This window comes from Glycine max, chromosome 15 (genome assembly GCF_000004515.6).
Source record: "Glycine max cultivar Williams 82 chromosome 15, Glycine_max_v4.0, whole genome shotgun sequence".
Classification (NCBI taxonomy): Eukaryota; Viridiplantae; Streptophyta; class Magnoliopsida; order Fabales; family Fabaceae; genus Glycine; species Glycine max.
The window spans coordinates 52,906,206-52,931,664 of NC_038251.2; the positions used below are offsets into that span (position 1 = coordinate 52,906,206).

The window sequence follows — 25,459 nt, forward strand, 5'->3', positions numbered from 1 at the left end:
TGGATCAAGCGACCTTTGTCTATGCATTAGGGATGATTGTGGTGTAGGGAAATTGTATGGTTGGTGTTCTTTGGTTGTAGCAAAGGACACCAACTTTTACTTTTCTTGATTGTTATGTTCATGCATTATCCCTAACGAGCGATTCTATTATCTTATTTAACATTGTCCTTTTCTTCAAGAAGGGATTTGTAGGTTACCAAAGAAAGGTACTTTTCGAAGAGGTTGGTTATCCTTAAAAGGATATTATTCTATGAATTGGGAAAATAATTATTTGGGCGATATTTGGAACTGTATGGTTGATTTGGATAAGAAAAAAAATGTTCATTGAACTTACTAGTCAAAGGTGGAAAAAAGAGTACAATTCTTAGGATGAGTTACAAAAAACTGGCAGGTTTTTTGTTTTCTAAGAAACTATGGATGGTTATGGTATAGTAGCTTGTATTGGTATTCAGATTGCGGATATTGTTATTATTATATTTTTGTAAATATGGACAAAGAAACAAGAGCTGTCTATTACATCCCAGAACGTGGAAGCAAAGGAAACAAGAGCTGTCTATTACTTTTTGCCTCATTAGAGTTTAATATTAGTGTATAATTTTACACATACCATATTATATTAAATTTAAGATGTGGTAAAATAGTCCAATTTTATTAGATAATTGTATAAAAATTATGAGCAAAATATCTTTAAAGTCTTTTAGTTTTTGTATTTGTGAATTTCATTTCTGTTTATAGTACTAGGACGAGGGACAAAATTCACCTATTATAAGAAAAATACATGACTAAAATCATCATTTTTGAATATAGAGATTAAGACTAATTTTGTTCGAAATTTGAGAAATCCAAAACATATTTTAGTTACAAATATTTTTACATTGAGAATGTATATCAATTAATTTTCCTCGTTATTTCAGTTAAAACATTTAACTTGTACACTGTAACCAGGGTGGCTGGTATTTATTTAAATGTCAACAAGGACATTTTAAATTAAAATAAAGTCTGATGTCAGAATGCCCCAATTAAGTTAGGACCACAGAGTTTCACCAGCCATTAATGCTCAATGAAGACAAATAAGTCTCGGTCAAGGTGTTCTTAAGCATGCATCCAAGTTCCAGCTGAGTTACCCCTTTCACAATAAACTATTGTACAAAACTCAGAGAACTAATCCCTTGGTGGCAGTAAGATATATTTGTGGTCATAAATAAGAGAACATAAGTAAAATTAGTACCAAAGTATTAACATATATACTTTAATAAAGAAATATACTCAATTTTCCTGCAAATCTAATAATTATATATATATATATATATATATATATATATATATATATATAATATTTTGTTCAGAGGAATGTCAGATGATAGTTTCATATTCAATTCTTTTAAAATAATAAATATAATTAATACCATTTTATTTTTTATTCATTAACAATAGCTATCTTTTAAATAGTTACTTTAATTATAATATATTTATTTCTGTCAAATTAATAAAAAATACTTTGTAACTAAATTTTTACACTAACTATTATGCAAATTTAATTTTTATTTTATTTTCTTATATAAGTTTTATCTGCTGTATATTTTAGTTCCAAAATAATATGACAATATTACTATTTATTTAATAATATTTTTTACTATTAATACAAATTATACAAGATTTTATTATTGATGAAAATATATTCCTCTGTGAATATTTGACTGAAATTTAATCACAGGAAAAATATTTATTTATTTATTTTATTAAATTTTCATTTCATATGATATTATTCATGAAAAATATTTAATGAATTATTTTAAAATAATTATACAAAATTATTCAATTATTAACATTTTTTACCATACTAAAATTTAGACATTGCAAATGAAAATTATACATTTTATCATTGATGCAAATATATTCCTCCGTAAATATTTGATTGAAATTTAGAGATTAAGACTAAATAAATTGTTTTCTCTTGATTTAAAATACTTTTTTTTAATAATAGGATCCCTCGTCTTCTAACCAGTTACTTAAAACCAAGGGATATGTAATTAATTAGTTGTCTTAGTTTGACTGAACCTATCTCCCATTTTTTTCTGAAGAGGATTGAACCTAACTCATTCTCGATTGATATTAATTGCACGCATTTCTCGTGTTGCAAGGCACTATAAAAAACTCAAGATATTATAATTAGTGAAGTACGATTCAATGTCAACTCCTTGATAAAAAAAGACAAAATAAATGGATATATAAGAGCATACACCTTTCCTTGTGAAAGGTTCAAATTAAGACACAGAAGTCTTCAATAACTTCAATTCGTTGCCCCTGCAGAAAGCAATGCAGTGGCATGGATAAGAACGAAGTTTAAGGAGCAACTTGGGTCTCCAAACAAAAATACAAAACACCAACATCAAAAAACTAATTTGTAGTAGCTAGCAGTGTTTTATCCTTTTTTTAAAAATATTTTATAGAAATTTTTGAAAAGGGTATAATCTAATATCTTAAAATATAGTCTTATTTAATGAATAAAAAATTAATACAAATGTTGTAGAAAAAAAAGATAAAATTACTCTTTTAATTAATATTTTGTATAACTAAAGTGTGATTGACCCATTAGTTCCTCTTGAACATCTGATACATTGGCAACTATTAAAAATTTATATATATGCCCATCCCCGTAAGCTAACCTACGTTACTAAAGTTAATAAAAACGAGTAAAAATCTTTTCTTTTTTTCTCTTGTAAAATCTTTCCGTATGATAAGTAAGTTTAAAAATATATTATTTTAAAAAATAATTAATTAAAAATATCTCTCAAAATTGTGATAAATATAAATAACTATTTCTTTAAAATAAACTAAATAACTCACTAGGATTGACTTAGTGAGGGAGTTTGGATAATATGCATTAGAAATTTTAATATTTTTATTATTATTACTAGTGAAAACACAGACATGATAACACTTGTATGTATATTTGCATTTCTATTGTGCTATTGTATTTTTTATATTAAAATTATTGTATTTTTTTTCATTATCGTATTTGTGTGTATTATTGTAGTAGTTGTTATATAAGCTATGATCATTATAGAGTAAGTAAACCATCAATTTCATCTATAACGTATTACACTTTCTCTTAAGTGGTCCCTAAAGTAAAATAAAAACACTTAGTCTTATAAGTATTAGTAAAAATCATACTAAATAGTTATCCAAATATTAAAAAACAACACTCAAACTGTTCTATGAACTTTACTAATATTCAATACTTTCAAAAATTAATTACTTAATAAATAGTCTTATTGTTTTATGGAATATTTAGGAGAGAGGGAAATATTTGGGGACAAAGTTGGTGGTTTAATATTCGCAAATGATTCCTCTGAAATCTTCAATGCACGAATTATGACAGTAATATTATACACTACACTACATGACATATATTGAAAAGGAATCAATGAGATGGAAGAAGAGTAAATAGTATTACCTATGATTATAAGGGAGCAAAAGGCAACCAGGTAGAAGAGAATGGAGGAAGTTCTTGCCATTGTTTGAGCTCAACGAATTGAATAGCAACACAGTTCAAGAGGTTTTGCTACCACCTATATAGGCATAAGTGACTTTGTGTGTGTGTTGCTTCCAAGTTCCAAATATTTCACCCTCAAGTATAGGTCGTGCCAAGTGCTATCATTTTAATATACAAAACAAAATGATTTTGTAACTTCCCACTGTCACCCTTCATATTAAGCTTTTGCCTTTATTTTTCTCTGCTCATTTGCTAGTTGTTCATATTATATGTATGTAATATTTAATATTTTTAAGGGTAAAACGGTCTTAAAAAGTGGCGAAAAAAGCAGTTAATACAAATTATATTTCCTTTATTTATTATTATATATTTTAACATTTTTTAGTAAATCAAAGAATAATATCTATGTTACACTCAATTTGTTCAACCTCCACATCCTCTAATTATGATAAGTTTATGTTGACAAATTATAAAACTACCATTAAAATAACGTACATATAAAATGTAGAGAAAGTGCAAATAACATTATGTATGCCCTGCTACAAAACCCTAGGAGCCGTCAGAGTTCTTGTGAATGTCATTGATCTTTGCACCCTGTTTTTTCATAAACATTATCTCAAGGATCTTCCTTGGATTTATCAATATGCATGTCCTTTCTGGATAACGATATACAATCTGCCATTGGGTATGCGAACAAAAGGAGTAAATCATTACATGTGAAAGTCGATTTGAATGTGAAGAAACCTCTCAGACAATTTATGAAAGTGAGGAATGGAGAGAAAGAACCCATTAGGGTTACGTTTAAATATGAAAGACTGTGCAACTTTTGTTATATTTGGTCCTGGTCGAAGGGCATCTCCAAATAAAAGAATGTTACCACACAACTCATCCCAAGTGCTCAGCTTCACTAAAAAAAAGCTTTGAATTTGTTGATAATTGCTGGATAGAGGAGGTTCTCTTTCAGGTGCACCAAATCCTTCTCAACAATGTAATTTCTTTGAACATTGTTGATCAATAAAATCCAATAATTTTGTCATAAAAAAACATTATGTATGATGATGTACTTTCTTTTTAAAATGGAAAAGTATAATACTATTAAAATATTTCCTTTAAAAATAAATGAAAATATATTAATTTAACCAATTATTTATAGTTTTAATATATGTATTTTACCAAATTACAACTTTAATATTTAATAAAATGTTCCAATAATGAAATTATTTATAACAAAATTGTAAAAAAAAAATGAAAACACACTAGCTAACAACCTCTCAACCGTTAATTTGATAATAAAAAAAAGTCCAGTGTTTCTTTCATACCAAAAAATGCGCCCAGGTCAATTTTTTTTTCAAAATTTGTTGGGATACTCAATAAGTAAACAGTTTATTTTCCCTATTCATATCAAACTAGCCATTGTACAGTAGTTGCAGTTCCCATGGCCGACATTATCTGCAATTTCTCTTTAAGGATTTGAAAAACTTAGACCCAAATATTACGTATATTTGTTTGTTGCCATTCATACTTTCTACCCCAACTTGGGTCCCTTTTGAAGACTTGGACTTTGGCCTTTGTCTTTTAAATCCTCAATTTTGTCCCAAAAAATAGGTGATTTTTCACATGAGAAGGGGATAAAAACATCCTATAGTGTCTTATATTTATATAACTTCTGTTCTTGCATTATGAGTGTTTCAACTAAATTAAAATATGGTAATCTCAGCGTTACATAAATATTTATATAACTTCTGTTCTTGCATTATGAGTGTTTCAACCTAGTCGTATTATTTCGTAATCTATATTGCACAAATTTTCTTTTCTTTTTTTCAAGTAAAACATATCATATTTAAGTGAAGGGTCGTTAGAAGTATTTATGTTGAGCACATTAAAATGTATTGGTGCAGCATTTTTTAACCTTATTTTAATATGTTTTTGTTAGCTTTTATTTTAAGTGAAGGGCTGTTGTTTTCTTTCGGAGAGACATCCTTATTAATCTTTCTTATTTTTATATTATATTTTTGTTTAATTAGTTTAACTTGACATAGAATGAAATTTTAGAGTCGAATAAGTAGAAAAAACTTAAGACATACATATAATAATACTAGCCTATTCTAGTAAGAGAGATACTTTGTGTATGGCATGTGTATAAAAGAATAAGCCAAATTTAGTTTATTCTATTTAATATTTTTATAAAAAAAATAATTAATCTAATCACTAATCAATAGATTATGTCTATAAAATTTCATATGATTTAAAAAATGTTTTATGTTATATCAATAAGCTTTATTTTAATGTATATTAATTTCTAAGATATAAATAAATTTTGATTATAAAACTACATATATTTATAAATTTTTAATTTATTTAAAATTGAAAACTTATGATTATTAACATGACATCACATAATTCAATGATTAGATTTATGAAATTTTTATTTTAGAAAAACTTATTCTTCTCGCACAAAACTCAGAAGAAAAGATAGAAACTCATATATAAGTGTGAAAATACTCATTTTTTCTTTCTCAGAATCTTGCTCCAAAACACAACCATGAATTTATTAAAGTAGATTTTTGTCTTTAAAGATGCCCCACAAATTAATATAACATTTGGGACAATACAAACCGTTGAGATTCAGATACTCTTGACGGCCTTCAATTAGTCAAAGCGTGTGAACTGCAACCAAATTTAAAGATTCAAGTTTGATTCACTTGGAAATTGGAAGGGTCGTGTATGAAGGCTTAATTAGCAAAATCTGCAAATTAATAAATAAATAAATAAAAACAAAACAAGAATATCATTTGACATTCTGCAACTTGTCGACATAAGACCGAAAACAATAATTAACTCAAAAAGGCTATGAAAGGGACAACAAAACTGGAGAAGGAAAATGAAAACCATGAAGGTTTTAGTTTTAAGATCGCTGGTTCAATAAGCAGTTTTCTTAGATGTCCCTTGTTATAAGTTAGGGCCACAACTTCAACTATAAAAACTTATCTTTTTTTCTTATTATTATATCATCTAAGCGTTACGGATATAATAAAATTAAAATATAAAACGTGTTCACTTATTTTCAAGTTATAATTTACAAATATTACTCCTCTCTGTCTTTCTTGTAAAAAATAAGTTACAGTGTTGATGAGATGGGGTAAAATTGGTCAATGACAACGACTATTTTAGCTTACAAAGGAGATAGGGGTAAAATTGGCAAAATCAATTGGGCAATACTCATTATTTGGAGCATGTAACAGCCTAAGGTACGTGGGAGGTAACGTATAAAATGGATAGGTGGTTGAAAACATGTAAACCATCATCTCCTAAATTTTATGGTAGTGGTTAGGAGTTGAATATGATATGTAATCGTTTTTATCCCTATAAATCAAATTCACTTTTCTTGGTATGTTTTACGATTCCCTTTAGTGTTCTTATTGCATATAAAACACATTTCTCTACTTTTAAGCACTTTACTTTAGATGTTTATAACATTCCTTTATTGTCAAATTCACTTACGAGTAATTTAACATAGAAAACTTAGAAATATAATTAATATACACTCTGATGTCATGGAAAATCTCAGGTTATTTTTAATGACTTCACCTGATCCTATTTTAGGTACAGAATCATAGTATCATTTAGGATACACCAAAACGACAAATCTTGTTGTTGCCTTTTTGTTTCTTTCCTCACTTCAACTAATAAATTGCATTTTACACCAATCACCAATTCAGCGTTTAGACTTTTACAGCGTGCACTTGTCACTTTAAGTCTCCAATATAATGAAGGCCTAGAAGATAAGATTAGGTTTGCAGACGAAAAGCAGTATAAGGATATCACTGGAATCTCGTTCTCTTGCAATCATATATTATTAGATAGGTTCCTTGTTCCGAAATTCTAGAGGTTGCATGCGAGAATATGCCACATTATAAGACCAAAAGAGAATATAGAAATGAAGTACAACTATTTTATTTTTATTCCAATGTCTGAGATAAGCTGCACAAGCACTGTGTTCCCCACTTCTTTTTTGCATCCCTATCCTTAACAAAAGGCAAGATTTCATAAGATCGATCCCCCTCTTGCGCGTTAGCTGTAATCCATATGGAAAAGAAATATTGAAATTGAGCAAAAATAAAAATTGTTGGATGTTGGGTAGCATGCATGCAGAGAGGTACCTTAACCACAAAATAATAGTTAGTGATTGGCATCAAAAGGTTTTCATCTTGTTATCTTTATCCATATTAGAGGGATTGATCAAAGCAGGATCTCAAGTTTAAGTTTTTTGGATGAAAAAAATATATATGATTAGGAGGGAGAATCTGACTTATATAGGGGATGTTTGGTAGGAGAAAAGTTTTTAATTTCCCTGGAATTATAGGTTGAAAATTTTAATTTTTCATGTTTGGTAAGTATTTTTGAAAAATAATATATGTTCCTGAAAAGGGATGTTTCCCAAAATGGTTTTTAATTAGTTTAACTTTTTCTTACTTTCTCGCATTTAATTTTTCTTTTCCTCAATAAAAATGTTGTTATTCTTTATTAAATTATATAATCTGATAAATAATTAAAATAATCGATAAAAATATGTGTAACTCTTTAATTTGATAAAAACTTATCTAAAAATTTTCAATGACCAATCAAATCAATTTTATTCATTCCTAGAAAATATGATTCTTAAAAATCATGATTTTCGAACATGAAAAAACATATTCTCTATCAAACACCCCTAAAGGGAGTAGTTAGTCATATTTTCTTATAAAAATTAATCATCAACAAAATTTATGAATATTTCGTACCAATAACATGATAAAAAAATATTTGAGGGATTAAATAACTTGTACAAATAAATATGACAAGACTTGTGTAAAAAAAATACAATAAGACTTAAATGTGATTTTATTCTGTTTAATATATTTTTTTATGGTTTTACTCTTTATAATTTTTTGATCGGATTTGGTCTTTTACAAAATTTTGTTTTACAGCTTTATTCCCTTTCAATATTTACTAATAATGTAAAAATCATATAGTAGGCAACAGGCCTCATGTTTCTTTTAAATAACATGGACTAAATGAATGTCTTCCTACATGAGATGAATCTATACGTTTACAATTTCATAAAGATTAAAAACATAATATCAAAAACTAAAATCGTGAAACGAAATTTTACAGACAAAAAAGGAAAAAGGATAGGAACTAAAACTATAAATCAGATATATTTATGTAAATCAGAAACATATTTAAATCTATTTTTCTGGATATGTTAGGACTTAGGAATGCCCATACAACATTTGAATTGAACTAGGAGAGTATAAGGATCACTTTTGAGTTGGATTTGGTCAAACTAATAAGTCAATTCAATTAAATTTAAACGTGTTAGTTTGAATTGATTTTTCAAGAAAAAATTGAAAATCTAATCCAAATCAAGGTTGTATCAATGTATCAAAATATTTAAATTTATCTATTATTTTTTGTAATTTAATATTTTTTATAAGTTAAATTTTTATTAAATAAAATATCAAATACATTATTTATAATTGTTACCTATAGTCAACCAGTAAAAAAAAATATCAAGGAAAGAATCGTATTATTATCACCATTATCACATAGACTAACATACTATATTAAACATGATTTAAAAATTGAAATATAATAAACAAGCACAACACATACGAAGCTAAAAATGTCCAAAAACTAAAACTATTATAATATAATTTTACAATCCAATGATTTTAAATAGTCAAATGAGTAGTGTCAACTAAAACATCAACTAAATCTAAAATAGTTTGAAACATTAAAACAGATTTGAACCACAAAATTTGAAGCATAATAGTAATTAATTTTTTAAAATTTAAAAATATGTTATATATAAAAATAAATAATAATTATTTGATATAAATTAGCAGGTCAATGGATCAAGTCAAGGTTCAGATATTAAAATCTGACTCCAAAATTTAACAAATTTGAATGGATTGAGTTAAATTTGACCTACCACAAAAAAATATCAACCCAAACTATTTGAATTAATTTGCACCAATTTAAATTCGCAGGTGATTCGTATGCATGAAGACCCTTGATTTGAACTGCATAATTGGACAAAGATTCCTACTTGGCATGTCGGCTGACATGTTTCAGTGGAATACATTATTGATGGAGATTCCATTCACATTTTGGAGCATGGCCTTTATTTGAAATAGACTATATTTACATTATTGGGCCTTATATCTAGATTTAGGAATTAGAATTGGGAAGTGATAATAAAATTTGACTCAAGCACGCAGATAATAAAATGTGGGTTAATACCACAGTTTATGTCTGACTGACTATTCATTTTGCTGCATAAGCTTGGATCTACTGATCCTAATTGATTTGATTTCCTCTTTATAACATGGTTTCCTTTAGCTTTTTAAACTATTTGTAGCTTTCGAAGTTTTTAGCAATTGAAAGTGATTTTGGAAACGTGTCTAAACACGTGCATACTAGTGCATCTGATCATAGGTTGATTTTATCATCTTTCATTACTGTTCTTTCGCATTATTTGTTTGTCAGGCGAAGGTGTTAACTAAAGAGAGTTAACTACTAGTATCATTTTTGTTTTGTCATCCCTCTCGTTCCCCCAATTAACTTTATGTACCTCTCCAACTATTATACAAAATTATAAATTGGAAATTTAAGTTTCAAACTTATTTGTTTAGTGTCCTGTACATCAATTAATCCATCTTCAACACTAATTAATAGAAGACCCTTTTAACTTATCAAGTAATCTCCAATTCAAATCTTAGAAATTCAACAGCGTTTTAATGCTGTAGACTTTTGCCACACTCAATAATCATATTCCACTTAAATCAAAACACCTGTTGCAGTTTCTCCCGAAAGGCCTTCCTAAATTGCCTAATCACTTGTTTTTTTATTTATCATCTTGTATTACATTTGATAAAACATCTTAATCATAATCGTCAAATAATCATAATCGTCAAACAATAAAGCCAAGTTCCCCATTTATTATCAATATCCAAGACTAGGTTTCCCGGATTAAACAAACCATATACACCATAATATCCCTGTACCACTTCATAATATGCTTGCGATACAAAAAACATGTTCCAAAAGCTCTGACAAGTAAAAATAACCAAAAACCCATTATTCTTTGGCGGATAAAAATGCGATTGAAGTGAACATTACCCCTTCCCCCTCTTTTCTCCCCCAAATCTTAGTTTCAAAAGACTACAAGCACTGCAGCACACAATAAAAACCCTACTATCAACACACCAGTTCATCCCACTTTGTAAAAGTTAACTTTTCCTGAAGAGTTGCACAAAGCACCCAATGTCAAGTTCAGTAATAAGCCTTGCGAGGATTGTTCTGCAGAAACAAAAAACCAAGGCTTATCAAAACTAAGAAACCATGAAAGCCATCGAAACTCCAACATGATTTAAAAAAAAAACATTATAAACATCATTGTTTACCAGGGGATTGGGTCTGTAACGGTAGCCAAGCATCATCCGCTTTTTGTACTGCTCATATATGTCATCCTCAGCACTCACCTCTCCAGGTTCCTGAGCCCCAACCCCCAGGTTATTCTTCTTAACATTACCGGCCATGATAGGATCCGCAATACCCTTCCTGGATCCACCCAGACCCTCACCTGGGAACCAATGATTTGTTAGCACAAGGAATAATAATGTAAATTTAATATATAAATGTAATATTAAACAAAACTCTCCCAACATTAAATTTAGAAACAATTATGGTACTCAGACAAGACAAAAACTTGCAGCAGATTCCTAGTATTCATATGTTTTACATTGCACATCAAAGAAAACAACTAAAGCTCAAGGCTTGACTCAAATCCTTCAAGGCATGTTCAGGAAACCAGAAGAGACCGGCTGCTCAAAACAGAAAACTGGTATAGTAGTTTAAATAAACCACAAAACTAGCTTGGAGAAAAAACTGGTTCATGGCAAATAAATAAAAATTGTTTGATATAACATTTTGAATTTTTCAATAAAAAATAAAAAAAAGTAACCTAAAGCATTGTTGTGTATTTTTTAAACTTAGACCTACGTATTATGACATTTGGTTTAAACTTTTTGCATGTACTTTGAATGTTAAAAGCCTATAACCATGTTTTATAGTATTATAAAATTATGATATTATGTTTTTCTAATATAAACTCTATGAATTATTTAATTATTATTATTATTACTTTATTAATACTAGTTCGACTAGATTGAACCTTAAACCAGTTGCCTTGACTAGTTAAATGACCAGTCCGGTTTTTAAAAACAGCAAGAGCTTGAAAACAAGACTGGGAAAAAGCACAAAGCACCTTCTTTCCAACCCATTTTTGACAGGAGCCTGTGGCCTACATTATCAGCCTGAATCTTAGCCCTCTCTGCGGCCTCCATAGCAGCTTTCTGCGCTGCAGCATCATTACAGGTAGCCAAGAACTTTTCAAGTTCTTCTGGAGGAATGAAATCACCCATGTGATGGCCTTTTTTGCCTGGCAATGTGTCACCCAAAAGGAAGGAATCAAAATATTATTCCATTATGGGAGAAATGTATAAAAGGAACAGTTTTAACAAAATGAATATTATAACCAAGAAACAGCCAGTAAAAATCAATTTTAACCTAGAAGAGAAGCAGGAGGGGGCATCTCATCTTTTGAATGCTTAGGTTGTTTATACTTCTCTTCCCGTGCAGCTTTTTTCATGTAGAACTCCATTAGTGCCAAAGAATCAGCATTTGATGAACCACTGGGCTCTTCTGCAGCAGAAATACACAAAGCAAACAACAACAAAAAATGGTTGCACACGCAGTCCATGAGAAGAGCTAATAATAAATGATAGTTAATGTGTAGCTCAGATAGCTTATCTCCCCATTTTAGGAGTCAATGAAATACAATGGAAAAAAATTATGATTTGCTTCAAACACCTTGAACTTTATCAAATTCACAGACAAATGGAGATCAAACAGACAAACTGTCAAAACAATAAACATAGATACAACAATATAACAATTACCACTGCTTCCTACTGATGATGTTTGAATTGAAAATCCAGAAGCTCTTGGATTGTCAGCACTTTCATATAAAGCAGATGCAGGAATTTGGTATGTATGCTGCTGAGATGATCTCTGATGACCATTAGTCTGTTTGGAAGATGAAGTGCTTGTACCCCCTGAATAAAACCATCACATGCAAATTAAAATATAAAATAGGAGGTAGATGAGAAGGCATATTCCACACATCAGAGTGAACAAAACTTCTCCAATCCACAGGCTGGTTGATGAACTAAGCAACATTACTAAGAGACATATCACATATATGATTAATGCTTCAAACATCTATCATATAGATAAAATGCAAATCAAAATCAACATATATACTCCCAAAACCATTGCAGATATGGGTCTTTATCAGTTATCACGTGACCTCCAAAGAATTTAAAACTAATCTTAAGATATCATCCGCTACATCAATAACATCAATCAAATGACCCATAATTTACTGGGACCCACTATTAGATTGACTTTATAACAGACTGTTTAATCACTTATGGGTTGTAGTAAACAGGGAAAGCCAACAAATGTAACTCTGAAAGACTAGTTGTTTAGCCTCTCACTGCAGTGTAAAATACTTCTGAAAACATGGTTATCAGTCTTGTTGGCAACAAATAGTATTTTTCAAGCAACAGTGAGATTTCTTACCCATAATGAAACACAAATGCATGAAAAATATAATTCTTAAACCTTAACACTTTTCAGGGATGAATAACTTTATAAAATGGGAACACAATATAAAAATCCCACCCACTTATTAATCAATTACCTTTTTCCTTAACCATTATCAAAAGCAAAATCAATACCAAAACATTGAACTAAAAACAAACATATGCAAGGTAACTTAACATCAACTACAATGAACGTAACCAAAAACTTGAAATGGATTAAAACTTTGAATAAAAAAAACAAAAAAAGAAACAGGGTTTACAACTTCTAGACCAATAAAGCAGCTAAAACACCAAAAGAACTTGGTTTAAAAACATGCAAATATATTGAGATACGTTGAATACTTGAAAATATAACAATGAACATTAACCAAAAACTTGTATTTAAATGGATAAAAACTTCAGATGAATAAAACCAGGGTTTACAACTTCCAGACCAAAAAAGAAGCTAAAACACCTAAAAGAACTAGGTTTAAAACTATGAAAATATATTGAAATACTAACCATTACGAGGCACCTGTGATTCCCTTGATTGCACAAGAGCATTTTCTTCTTGAGCAAGCCGATATTCATAATACTTGTATTCAGCACATCTCTCATCAAACAAAAATCTGCAAGTTAAACATCCACCACATATAATCATAAATTGGGAAGTACGAACAAAGGATCAATAGACAAGGAGTTGACTCCATACTTACTTGAAAGGTGTATCCCCAGGATTTTTTTGACGTGTTACATCCTCAAATTGCCTTCCATTTTTAGCCACAAAACTTGCCAATTTGTCAGCAACTTTCTTCACTGTAGGATCACTTGGGGAATGAGGTGCTGCATATATCACTTATAAAACTGATTAATACCGAGAGCATGAACAAGGGAATGCAAAATAGTCTTGTAGCAGGCCTGCCAATACACCATTTCTTGATAGGTACTTGGGGAATAAGCTGCATTCATGAGACAAAAATATTCAAGACATTTTCTACTCTTGGCTGCATGCCACTTTAATGAGCAAAGGTATACACCGAGATGACCTCTTCAACAATGAAACCACACGTAATGTAGAGGATGACTCTATTTTCATGTGAAGGAAAAAAGGAAGGGGGAAATGGTGTAATCGCAACTGTATGCCAAAACTGGCATTTTCCTTCACCTAAATATCTGCAGGGGAAGTTCTGAACATACACACAAAGAAACCTGAGCTTAAACCATTCTTCCTTCTCCATTACTTCCTTTGTGTGACCCAAAGGATGAGTAAAAATGAAATGGTAAGTTCGAATTTCAATGCTATTAAATTATGTCCCCCTTTGTTCCATTCCCAAGAGAAGAGAATAAGGGCCTGTAGTTTATTTATGCTTTTAAAAAGCTGATTTTAAGAATGTATTGTATAAAATAGTGATTTTGTCTTTTATAAATCTTATGAAAAGCCAAAGATTATTACGTTTGGTTAAAATTATAAAAGCATTCTTTTATTTTAAAGGTTGTTATTATAATTTCAGTGCTTTTCTAGAAGCTACTCAAAAATAGTAAAAAAAAAAATGGACTTGGATTCTTTTTCAAAGGCTTAGACAAACACACTAAAAAAAAATTAAGTGATTTTTCATGAAAAAAGCTGAAACAACCTGGCTAAGTCACATTGAAAAAAGAGTTTATCAAAGTCATAAAAAATTAAGAAATTCTTAATGATGCAAACAATGTTGCATTCTTATTAAAGGCAGGAAAATAAATATTTAGTTTTCAGAGTTGAAAAACAGCAATGGAACTGTCAATAACCAACTCTCCTAAAAGCATGGGTAATGCTATAATGTTTTTTATATCTAATTCCCCCTCCAACAAGCCCTTGGGACCTGGTGATGAACAATGCAAAGGCCCACCTTACCATGTGTTGAAATGGAACTTTTAATTAGAATTGGCAAGAACTGATCTCGCAATCACTCGATTACTCTGATACAATGCCAAGGACCATAACTCCCAAAAGCTCAAGCTTCTAGGTAAAGCCTCATGAGTTGTTTTTGTATCTAATAGAAAGTTGTCATAATTTGGACACAGAACAAAATAACAAGAAATGTAGAGAAGGAAAGAGAATCAGAAGACAGGTTAGCATTATGACATACTAACATACATATATGCATTAATGAACTAAATTTTTTTATTAAGGAAATAATAAAGATAAAATAAGATCTTAACGAAAAATTAGCATGACATGTAAAGGCATGGCATAATATCACATGCTGAACATAAAAGAATTAATTATGCTACTACTTGATTACTCCGACTTAAAAGCTGTAATCAGCAAGAATAACAATCATGAGACAACACTGTCAGTAGAAACTAGAAAGTTTAAGAAGTAATTACCAACATCAAGTTGTCTTGATGATTGGTCAATGCCTTCCTCCTGGCCTAACTTTTGCCGTTTTAGTGGTGCATCGTTTGAAACATACCCAGCTTCTGTTTCTTCTTCATCCTCATCAGCACTCAACTTAACAGGGGGTGGCACCAGCTTTGACTTTTGTTTTAAACTGAAAGCTAGCTTTCCACTGGAACCACCCTGGGATATTTTCCTTGTGTCATTAACCTTCAAGTCCACAGGCGTTTTGGTAAAGGAAGGATTGGGAGACAAAGACCCTGAAATAACCTTAATTGGTTTAGAATCCTCCAATTTGACATTCTTCCCTTTATCCTGCTCTTGTTGAAGTTGCTTGAACCTCTCCATGAAAGAACCATCATTGACGAAGAGGCTAGGAGGCACCCCCTTGTCCATTAGCTAATGGCCAAATAATGCACTTTACAGCAATCCACTGTTTGACAAGCAAGCTTTAAAGCCTTTTAGATGATGCAGTTGACTTTTAAATCTGACTTTGTTATTTTTAATACATGGGATAATTCAAGAACATGTTTGGTTCAATTTATTTTAGAAAACTAATTACTTTCTTTTGTCAGCTTCCAAAGAGAGCTTTTGAATAATAAGCCATTTTTTTCCTCACAAAAAAGCTGTACCCAGCCATACTATAAATGAATAAAAGATTAATTTTAAATTCAATGTCAAACCTGATATCGTCAACAATAACACAACCATAAATCATTCAAAACAAGACAGACAAGCCCATAGAATGGCAAGGCAAGTAGCAGGTTTTACTGAATGTATAACAATAACAAATATATTCCATCAACCCCCAAACAAAACAAAGAGGGGCCCTTCCAATGAAAAACATTTGTTCATAAGAAAAAATACTGACCCACAACTTATCAATATTCCCTTTCAACAACATTCTTAACATCCTACATTTTTCAAATGTTCATTGACCTGAAGAACTGGCACAGATGACGAACCAGATGAAAGATGAGTGCGTGAGAGAAGCAAATCTCAACAATATAATTAAAAAGGATGGCTAAGATAAAAAAAAAAAAACCTTGACCATCCATCCATATACAATTATATGACCAAGATTTACTCTCCTCTTCATCTTACACTCTCACCATAATAGCTTCTCTCTTACATATGTTGAAATTTTTTGCAGAGTTTTCAGCATTTAACTAGGGTGACTAAAAGTGTGGACAGAACATATGAATCCCTATAACATAACAGAAGCAAAACCACTGCCACACCAATTACACAGTTGCCACCATATATGATCCACAGCAAACCTAAACTAAATCTCACATAACAGACTCGGGGAGAAAATAACAAAAAGAAGCAATTTTTGGGGTCCATTACATGTGAAAGACAAAAACGACGACGCAATGACACCATAATATAGAGGGGATCGATTTGATCGAAAACAATTCACGACAAGGAAAACGCACCGAATAAAAAAAGCCAACAACTCCGCCTAACAGAATCGATTCACACGAGACGATCCAAAAACACAAACCCTAATTTTGAGTCCAATTCCCGCAAACAACCCCCCTCAATCCTTTCAAATCGAACCGCATCTATTGAAGAGAATAACAATTCAGGAAAAGGAAACCCTAGATTGGATGCAGAAGCATAGAAGACTGACCAAATCACGTTGTTCTCTGTTGAAATTGATGCAAATCTGAAAAGGCTGAACTTTCGCCCCAAACCAAAAGATGTACAAACCTACGAAATTGATAGGTGTCTGTCCCCTGACTCGCTTCGTTTATATATGAGAAAAAAAAAAAGGCTACAGAGGACGAGTGGCGAATAAATATTAAGTAGTAAACTTATTTGTTTATTATAATAAATAAATACTTTTTTATTTAATAATTTCTTTAGTTAAAATTTTAACCTGACATTGTGATGAACATTTGGATATATAATTTAGCATTTGGACCTGTTTTAAGTATTTTTAATAATTTCGAAAAGGAGTAACTCTGTGATAGGACAAATTTAATTTTAAATAAAAAATAAATATTATTTGTACAAATTTGGGGTTTGGGAATTTTTATGATGTGACCGATATGATTTGAACCTTATCATAAAATTTGGCAATTCAATAAGTTAATTTAATATTTATGGAACCATTTGTTGATTAAATATGTTCTATTTAATGTTAATGATTGGTATGACCTTAAATGTAATTATTGTATTGTATCATAAATATTTTTAGATAATGAAATTCAATACAAAAGAGTCGACACTTGTCATTATGATGTGACAACAATATCATATTCATATTCCTAATTATAATATTTTTACCTAGGTATATTTAACTATCATCTAAGACCTAGAGAGTGAAACTCTAGGTATTGGATTCTATGTGTATGATCAATTAATTGTTTTGATTGATAGTGTGGGGGAACGAGAATCTAAAACTCATGGGTGCAAATAAACTTCATGAGAAAGACATTTGCATTTATTAGTAATAATGAGAAGGACATTTGTATTTATTATTAATAATCAATTGTTGAATTCATTGTGAAAGCAGTGAATCCACTAATTAAATAGAGTGAGAACCTTAGAATAATAATTTGGCTTAATTAATGAAGATGCTTAAGGAAAGATACATGGACTTAGAGACTTATTAGGACCTATGCATTAACGAACTTTTACATCATTGAACTTAAAACTTGAGCATTATAAGAATTGCATAAAACGAATAAAATGTGTAGTCACAAAGTGGGTTTGTTATGGGAAGTGTGCTAGAAGGCACTCATGTTTGTGGATGTTTGTGTTATCATACCTTTTGATTGTAAGAATAAGGAAAGGGAAACCTTCTGTGATGGGATTACACGTGATCTGAAAAGATGAACAATGTTGATACGATGAAGCATGTCGATCGAGGATCAAGGCATGTGCGACGTGTGATCACAAAGATGACGTGGATCATGTGGGATGTTTGACTGTATTCTTTACTTTGTGAGAGACGTGTTTGTGATGGGGAAATTGTACTTATGATTGGATAAGAGATTGTCATAAAAGGATCCTATAATATGTCGAAGCATTATCTCGTATTGTGGCAACAAAATATCATTGATCCATGGGACAATTCAAATAGGGTGTTGTCAGTCCTTAGAGTAAGGATAACCATAGCGTGGTACCTGGGAGATGATTGCATGGCTTGATCGTCCTGGGAGTGTGGTGTTGAGTCATGATGTTACATCACATAAGCCAACTCATCAACCCTTACATAGTATTCGAACCATCATCAGTTGGTGAGAGTCTGTCATATATCATGGCAAGGGTGTACTCCCAACCATCATTCAACTTAAAATAATGTAAGTCCACTAAATTTTGGAAGTTCTAGTGGCAGCAGGCCCGAGTATTAAAAGCATTTGAATTGGATTGAGTTATGATGAGGGTAACGAGTGGGACTAAGAAAGTGTCTCAACTACCACTTGGGGGGCACATGATGTTGTACCTCATCCCTTCTCACATATATAAATTAATTAGTATTTGAGGTTATTCATTAATAATGTTAGACTTTTATAATTAATTTTTTAATAAATGAACGTTTTTAAACATATAAATTATATTATAAATTTCAGATAAATAATTAATATTGTACTATAATATTATTTTTAATTGCTGAAAATTTATTTTAATTTTTTTTATTGAAATTCAATTAAAACTAAAGCTGATAAAGATAAATTGAAAGAAATAAGTTGTTGAGAAATTTAATTCTATTTTAAAAAGTAATTGTGAAACTATTTTCCTTTTACTTTTATCTATATACTTATTTTTTTTAATTGTTTAACTGTTTTAATTTAAATTTTTTATGTTTACTTTTAAGTTGAGTTTTAATAATTTCAATAATTTTTATAATAATTTGTTAATACTTGAAAATAATATGATATCACAATATAGATTATTTATTGTAAATAATATTATTTACATGTTTAAAATATTTATTATAAATTTTAATTATAACATAACTTATATTTTTAATAATATTCATTTATCTCCTTAAAAAATAATATTTATGTATGATAAATATATAATTTATACACACACATATGCTAACAAGAAAGTAATCCTACCAAATAGTATCAACTTCAAAGTTACATAGCATTTTGGATATAATTCTAACTCTTAATCCTATCCATTTAATATAGATTTAAAGGTTCATAATAGGTTGATTCGAAAGGGCTGAAGCAAGGTTATTAAACTCGAGAGTTTACACAAATTCGTGAGAGTTTCATAGACTCGACTCGTAAACTTATAAGAGTCTACTTCATATAAAAATAATAACAAAATATCTATAAATAACATACTAATTAAATATTTCAACAATATAATAAAGCAAAACAGTAAATCATAGAGTTTATAATATTTAAATAACCAAGTCTAGTAATAATACATCGCCACTAGACAATAACTTGTAAAGATTATAATAGTGGTAAATCATTCAAAAGATTATAATAATGGTAAATCATTCTCATCAAGAATTTGATGTTATTAGACAACAAGGGTTTGATATTATTAAAGATGAGAATTTTGTATTTGAGAATAACACACTAAATGATTGTATGTTGAATGCTAAACAAACAAAAAAGAATAAAAAATGACTTATATTTTGTTCTAATTTTTTTAACTCGCTAACTCGTTGACTCGGTGTTAAACTTAAGAGTCTACTGAGTTTACTTAGAGTTTATCCAAAATCTACTAAAAAAATAATTTACTCAAAAATCAATTCGTAGAAAACAAATGAACTCGTAAATTCATAAGAGTTAGTGAATTAACTCGAGAGTTTGATCATCATGGATAGAAGGAACGATATCTCTCTTAAAAATAGAATGTAGTGCATTTCTGCATGCCTTTACTCTACCAAGACATACCCTAAATTGGGTCCAATCATTTCCAAGAAGAAAAAAAAAAAAAAAAGAATTCTTGGACCCCACCTTTCCCTTCCCCTTCCCCACCCCACCCCTACTCTATGCATGTGAATTGATCCTGCACTTTCCAATGCCTGACCGATTGATTGAGGACAAGCCTATTAAGTAAGGATGATGATCCAATCAGCGTAAGCAATTACAACCATCCTCACTACCCACGCCAATGTTTACTAATGTTATTCCCCTTATACTATGTGTGCTTGGTTTTACGATTAAAAATTAATTTTAAAGAAATGTTTACATGTTTCATGTTAGAAAAGAGTTTGAAATTAATTAAAGGTTTAAAATTGATGTTAAATTAAAGTAACTTTAAATAATAATTTTTGTGTTAAATCTAAAATGTTATATTAAATTTTATATTAAAAACATTCTATATAAATCGTATTCAAAATTAATTTTACAACACTCATCTAAATATAGTTATATATGTGCTTTTTGTAAGAGGATAAGGGTGAAGCCGAGCAATAACACTGCGTTGTTTGAAATGCGATGGACATATATGCTACCTCTATTTAAATTAATAAAATTATGTTATTCTTTTTTTTTTTTACCATTAGTACAACATGTTAATAATTTTGTTCAAGACTAATTTTTTGAGTGGAAAATTTGGCAGGTATCTCTAAGTAGAATCTCCTTTGTGGAATCTCCTAATCTTGTTTAATGTTACTCTTTATGAGAAGATTAGGGTGAACATAAAATGTATAAAGGAGAAGGAAAGGATTTTGCAATATATATGATACACGATATAGAATTGCAGCAGCCCCTGCCCCATGGATACCTTTTACCAAAAAAAAAAAAAAACAATTAAAGGTAGTACAAAATAGTCTTTACACAAAGTTAGCACAAATCTACTTGTTTAAATATGTTTGGACAGATATTAAACTAAGAAAAACAATAATGAAAATTAGAGCTTTGACAGAAGCTAAAAAAACTAGGAATTGTTTTGGTATGGTTATTTAATTTCGTCCAACACGAATTCACACAGACAAGCATTTTTGAAGATAATATTGAAGTTTATTCTAGATCTATTAAAGGATCACCCACTATATTATTCACGTACCAAACTCAAAAGTGTTGGGTCTAAGAGTGTGTATTAAAAAAAATTCATGTCCCAAATCAACCAGAGGTAAGACAAAGATAAAATATATAAGTGTAAGACAACTATCTTTCTATAGATAAGACCAAACTCACATTCTAACATGGAGTCTTTAAGTATTTTAGATTCTTATATTTTATATTCAAATGTTCAAGTGAACCACCAAACATGCTTATTAGCTTTCTTAGAGTCACTATAATTCAAGTGACTTGTTTGATTTTTAGGTTCTAAACTTTTTAGTTTCATATAAAGTAGTTACACTTTGATGCATGGGAAGACCATCCATCAAAATGACCTTCAAAATCGGTGTGCCAAAGAACATGCCAAAAACTGGTTGAACCGATCAAGAACTTAGATTTGACTAGAGGGATTGGTTTGGCTATATAAACATCACTTTTTTCCTTTTTAAAAAAAATAAATTACAATTCTTTTGACTCAAATGGTATGCGGTTGTGCAAAGTCTATGGATACGGGAGATTGAGTTTGAGTGAACAATTTTGAATTTTTGACACATATTAGATATAAATATATAATAGTTAGAGTAACATTGTTTAGTTTAATGTCCCACAATTAAATGAATGGGAGAAGTGATGGCAAATGAAAAATAACTCAAAATAATTTAGTTATGATATTTTAAGTTAAGTTTAACTTCTAATATTTTGAAGATTTCAATATTATATTATTTTTTTAATATTATACTTAAAATAAAATAAAAATTATTTAATTATTACCGGTTCAATCACAATTAAATTATTAAACCTTAAATTAAAGTACCTTACCTTTTCTGGTTCAATGACTAAGCTAGTTTTAAAAATATTGGATTTTTCAACGAAAGAGTGGGTATATTTTTCTAAGGATTAGAGGGATGTTTTTCCTATTTTAAAAACTAGAAGGTGCTTATTAAACCAGAAAAAAATATTTTAAAAATTATTTTATCATTACCGGTTCAATCACAATTAAATTATTAAACCTTAAATTAAACTACCTTTTCTGGTTCAATGACTAAGCTAGTTTTAAAAATATTGGATTTTTCAACGAAAGAGTGGGTATATTTTTCTAACGATTAGAGGGATGTTTTTCCTATTTTAAGAATTAGAAGGTGCTTATTAAAAATTTGACTGTGAAGAAAATCAACCGTCTTAGAAATAAGAATAAATCACAATTGTCAATTTATAATTCTACGAAAGTAAAGTAATAGTAAGACATTGTTGGATGTTCTATAAGAACATCTACAGTTGAGTACTTACATGAAGTATTTAATTTTATGTAATGTTGTTTAATTTTTTTTCCATTTAAATACATAACATAAAAAATAACTATTGTTTAAAACATTTATTGTATAAATAATATATTTTTTAAGTATTATACGACCTATAAAAATAAAATTAGTCACTCATTTTAACATTCTTAATATTAGAGTGAATTTTTGTGTAAAATATTTAAATTTATGTAAAATTATAAGACCAATAAAATTAAATGCTAAAGCGAGTTATCTTTTTATACATTTCCTTAACTATTTTAATTATCATATAACTTTAGTCTATTTTTATCCCCATTTTCTTAACTATTTGATTATCTTATTCGATATTAATTATGTCAGTATATATTGAATTAATTAATCATATTACTAATGTATAGTGTGAGATGTTAGAGTTATTAATGTACAGAAAAGTAAAATAATAAATAAAAAGCCTTTTAATATCCTCGGAATCGAATTGTACATAAGTACTACACTTGGGATACAGTGTGATTTATACGTAAAATATAATACAGTAAAATAAACAAAATGAGAGTCAAAGCTTGAGGCCCATATGATTTATTGTAACATTTCAGCTGGGATCAAAGTAACATCAAAAGTTATTAGTTACCGCACGTTTGTTGGGGTCAGACGCACGTCACCAAATTAAAGCAACAAATAGTTCATTTTGGTGTTTTATAACGTGAAAATCTTGATTGAAACGAGGATCACAAATTAAGGAGAATCCAAACACACTTATAACTGTCTATACCTGACAGTTAGAAATTAGTGATGTGATGACCAGGTCCAGGTTTAGATCCTTGGTTATGCGACGGTGAAGGAGGTGGACTTGGCACGTCACCCAATTGAAAATGACAAGATGTTAAATGATGTACATGTTTCTACATTCATGGATGTTTAATTTTTATAAGTCATGACAATGGGACAAGATGAATACTAAGTTTTTAGATTCTGATTTATCAACATATATATTCCTCCTTGTCTCTCAACAGGTTAAAATTTATTTTTCCTTTCACATCCCATGTTTAAATTTGTACAAAAGTTTTTAAAAAAAATTATATTAAAAATTTGATTTAAAATAAATGATTGTTACATATTTATTATTTGTAATACATTTGTTTATAAAAATCATTAAAAATATATTAAATTATGTAAAAATTATAAATAAAAAATTAATAAGTAATTAATGAAAATTTAATAATTTGATCAGTGAGACGGATACATGAATACTATGTATGGTGACATTCCTATTTCCAATTAAAAAAAGTAAATTAGTCTCTGAACTCGAATATATACTTAGTCAACAATATTTTTCATCAAAATTGGGATGAATTTGAGCAAATCATAAACTTTCAAAAGAAACTAACATAATATATTAATTATTAATATTTATTGATAAAAAAAGATTTAAAAAACTGCATATTAAACCCTACATGGACTAAACCAAATAATAAATATAAGGGAGTGGAACTTCGAATAGTGATTGTGATTCTACAATTCTACACACATGCTTTTGTACATGTTTGAATGAGATAGATCACAAACCTGCACTAACTGGAGCAAGCTGTGCAAAGAAAGTAAAGGCAAATATCAGCAAAATAAAAAATGGTATTGATATAGAAGAAAGACTAGTCCGAGCCATCTCTTAAAGCAGAAACTGAAAGCCTCAAATCAAAATAATATACATGCATGCCCTGATTCATAGTCACCGAAATTAAATTTATAATGTCCCAAAAGCAATGGAGTCAACGTTAGTTTTATTTGAGCTTTCAGTGAAATTTCCCAAAGAAAACGACGCCATGTACTATCAAAAAACAAAAATAAAAAAAATCAGGTGGGAAATAAAATCCAGCTATTAATTGGAAAAGTAATCTACGAGCTAATATGTACATATATATGACTTCTCTAGAAATTTTGAGCTTCCAAGCAAACTTGTTTGACGGGAATCCTGATATGAATTAGTCATTTCTTAGACATTATATAAAAATAAAAAATATAAATATAAATGATTATTTTGATATTTAAATATGTAAAATAATGATAATTTAAGTTTTAAAAGAATAAATTTTTTAATGTAATCGTTAAACATGTAAAAGTGAGACAATTAACTTTGTTACAAGTAATATATTTTAAAATATTTAAACAAAAAAAATCCTAGCAGTGCTTGCGCTATTTTAATATAAAGACAAAAATACAATTTTGGTCCACCTTTTAAATAATTTAAAAATTGGACACTAAAATTTTATTAATTTTATAATTAGAAAAAAAATTGTATGATTTATATATTAAAATAAATTTACATAATTTGTATAAATTGCATAAAATAATTTATATAATTTTTATTTATATAATTGGAATAAAAATTAATTACTAAATAAATTTTTATACTTAAAAGTAAAACATGTAAGTTTTCTAAATAATTTAAATACAAAAAAAATTAAATTAACACACGCCGTTGGTCTAATTAAAACTGAGCTCTAATCTCTTGACGAAGGTCTTGAATATGATTCTTATATATAAGAAAAACATGATTGATAAAAAAGATCCACTGTCAGTACAAAAATTTATCATCGATATATAAATAGCTTTACATGAAAAAAAAAGAGAAT

At 29.2% G+C, this 25,459-nt stretch overlaps 1 protein-coding gene across 6 annotated transcripts; it reads right to left on the bottom strand.

The window, feature by feature from the left end:
* Nucleotides 1–10,459: 10,459 nt before the first annotated feature.
* Nucleotides 10,460–17,344, bottom strand: LOC100786213 (SURP and G-patch domain-containing protein 1-like protein). Of its 6 annotated transcripts, none has more exons than XM_041009548.1 (10): nucleotides 17,202–17,344; nucleotides 15,836–15,998; nucleotides 15,556–15,748; nucleotides 13,905–14,031; nucleotides 13,711–13,817; nucleotides 12,502–12,657; nucleotides 12,110–12,241; nucleotides 11,808–11,981; nucleotides 10,945–11,123; nucleotides 10,460–10,840 (listed from the first exon to the last, which is right to left on the bottom strand). In XM_041009548.1, exons 2-10 carry the CDS (start codon nucleotides 15,959–15,961, stop codon nucleotides 10,814–10,816), a joined length of 1,221 nt encoding a protein of 406 aa, XP_040865482.1. In that variant the 5' UTR covers nucleotides 15,962–15,998; nucleotides 17,202–17,344; the 3' UTR covers nucleotides 10,460–10,813. The 6 variants fall into 6 exon arrangements, with proteins under 6 accessions (XP_040865482.1, XP_040865480.1, XP_040865481.1 ...); XM_041009546.1 differs by having other exon boundaries at nucleotides 12,110–12,244; XM_041009547.1 differs by having other exon boundaries at nucleotides 12,110–12,244; nucleotides 15,836–16,014.
* Between the last annotated feature and the right edge of the window lie 8,115 nt (nucleotides 17,345–25,459).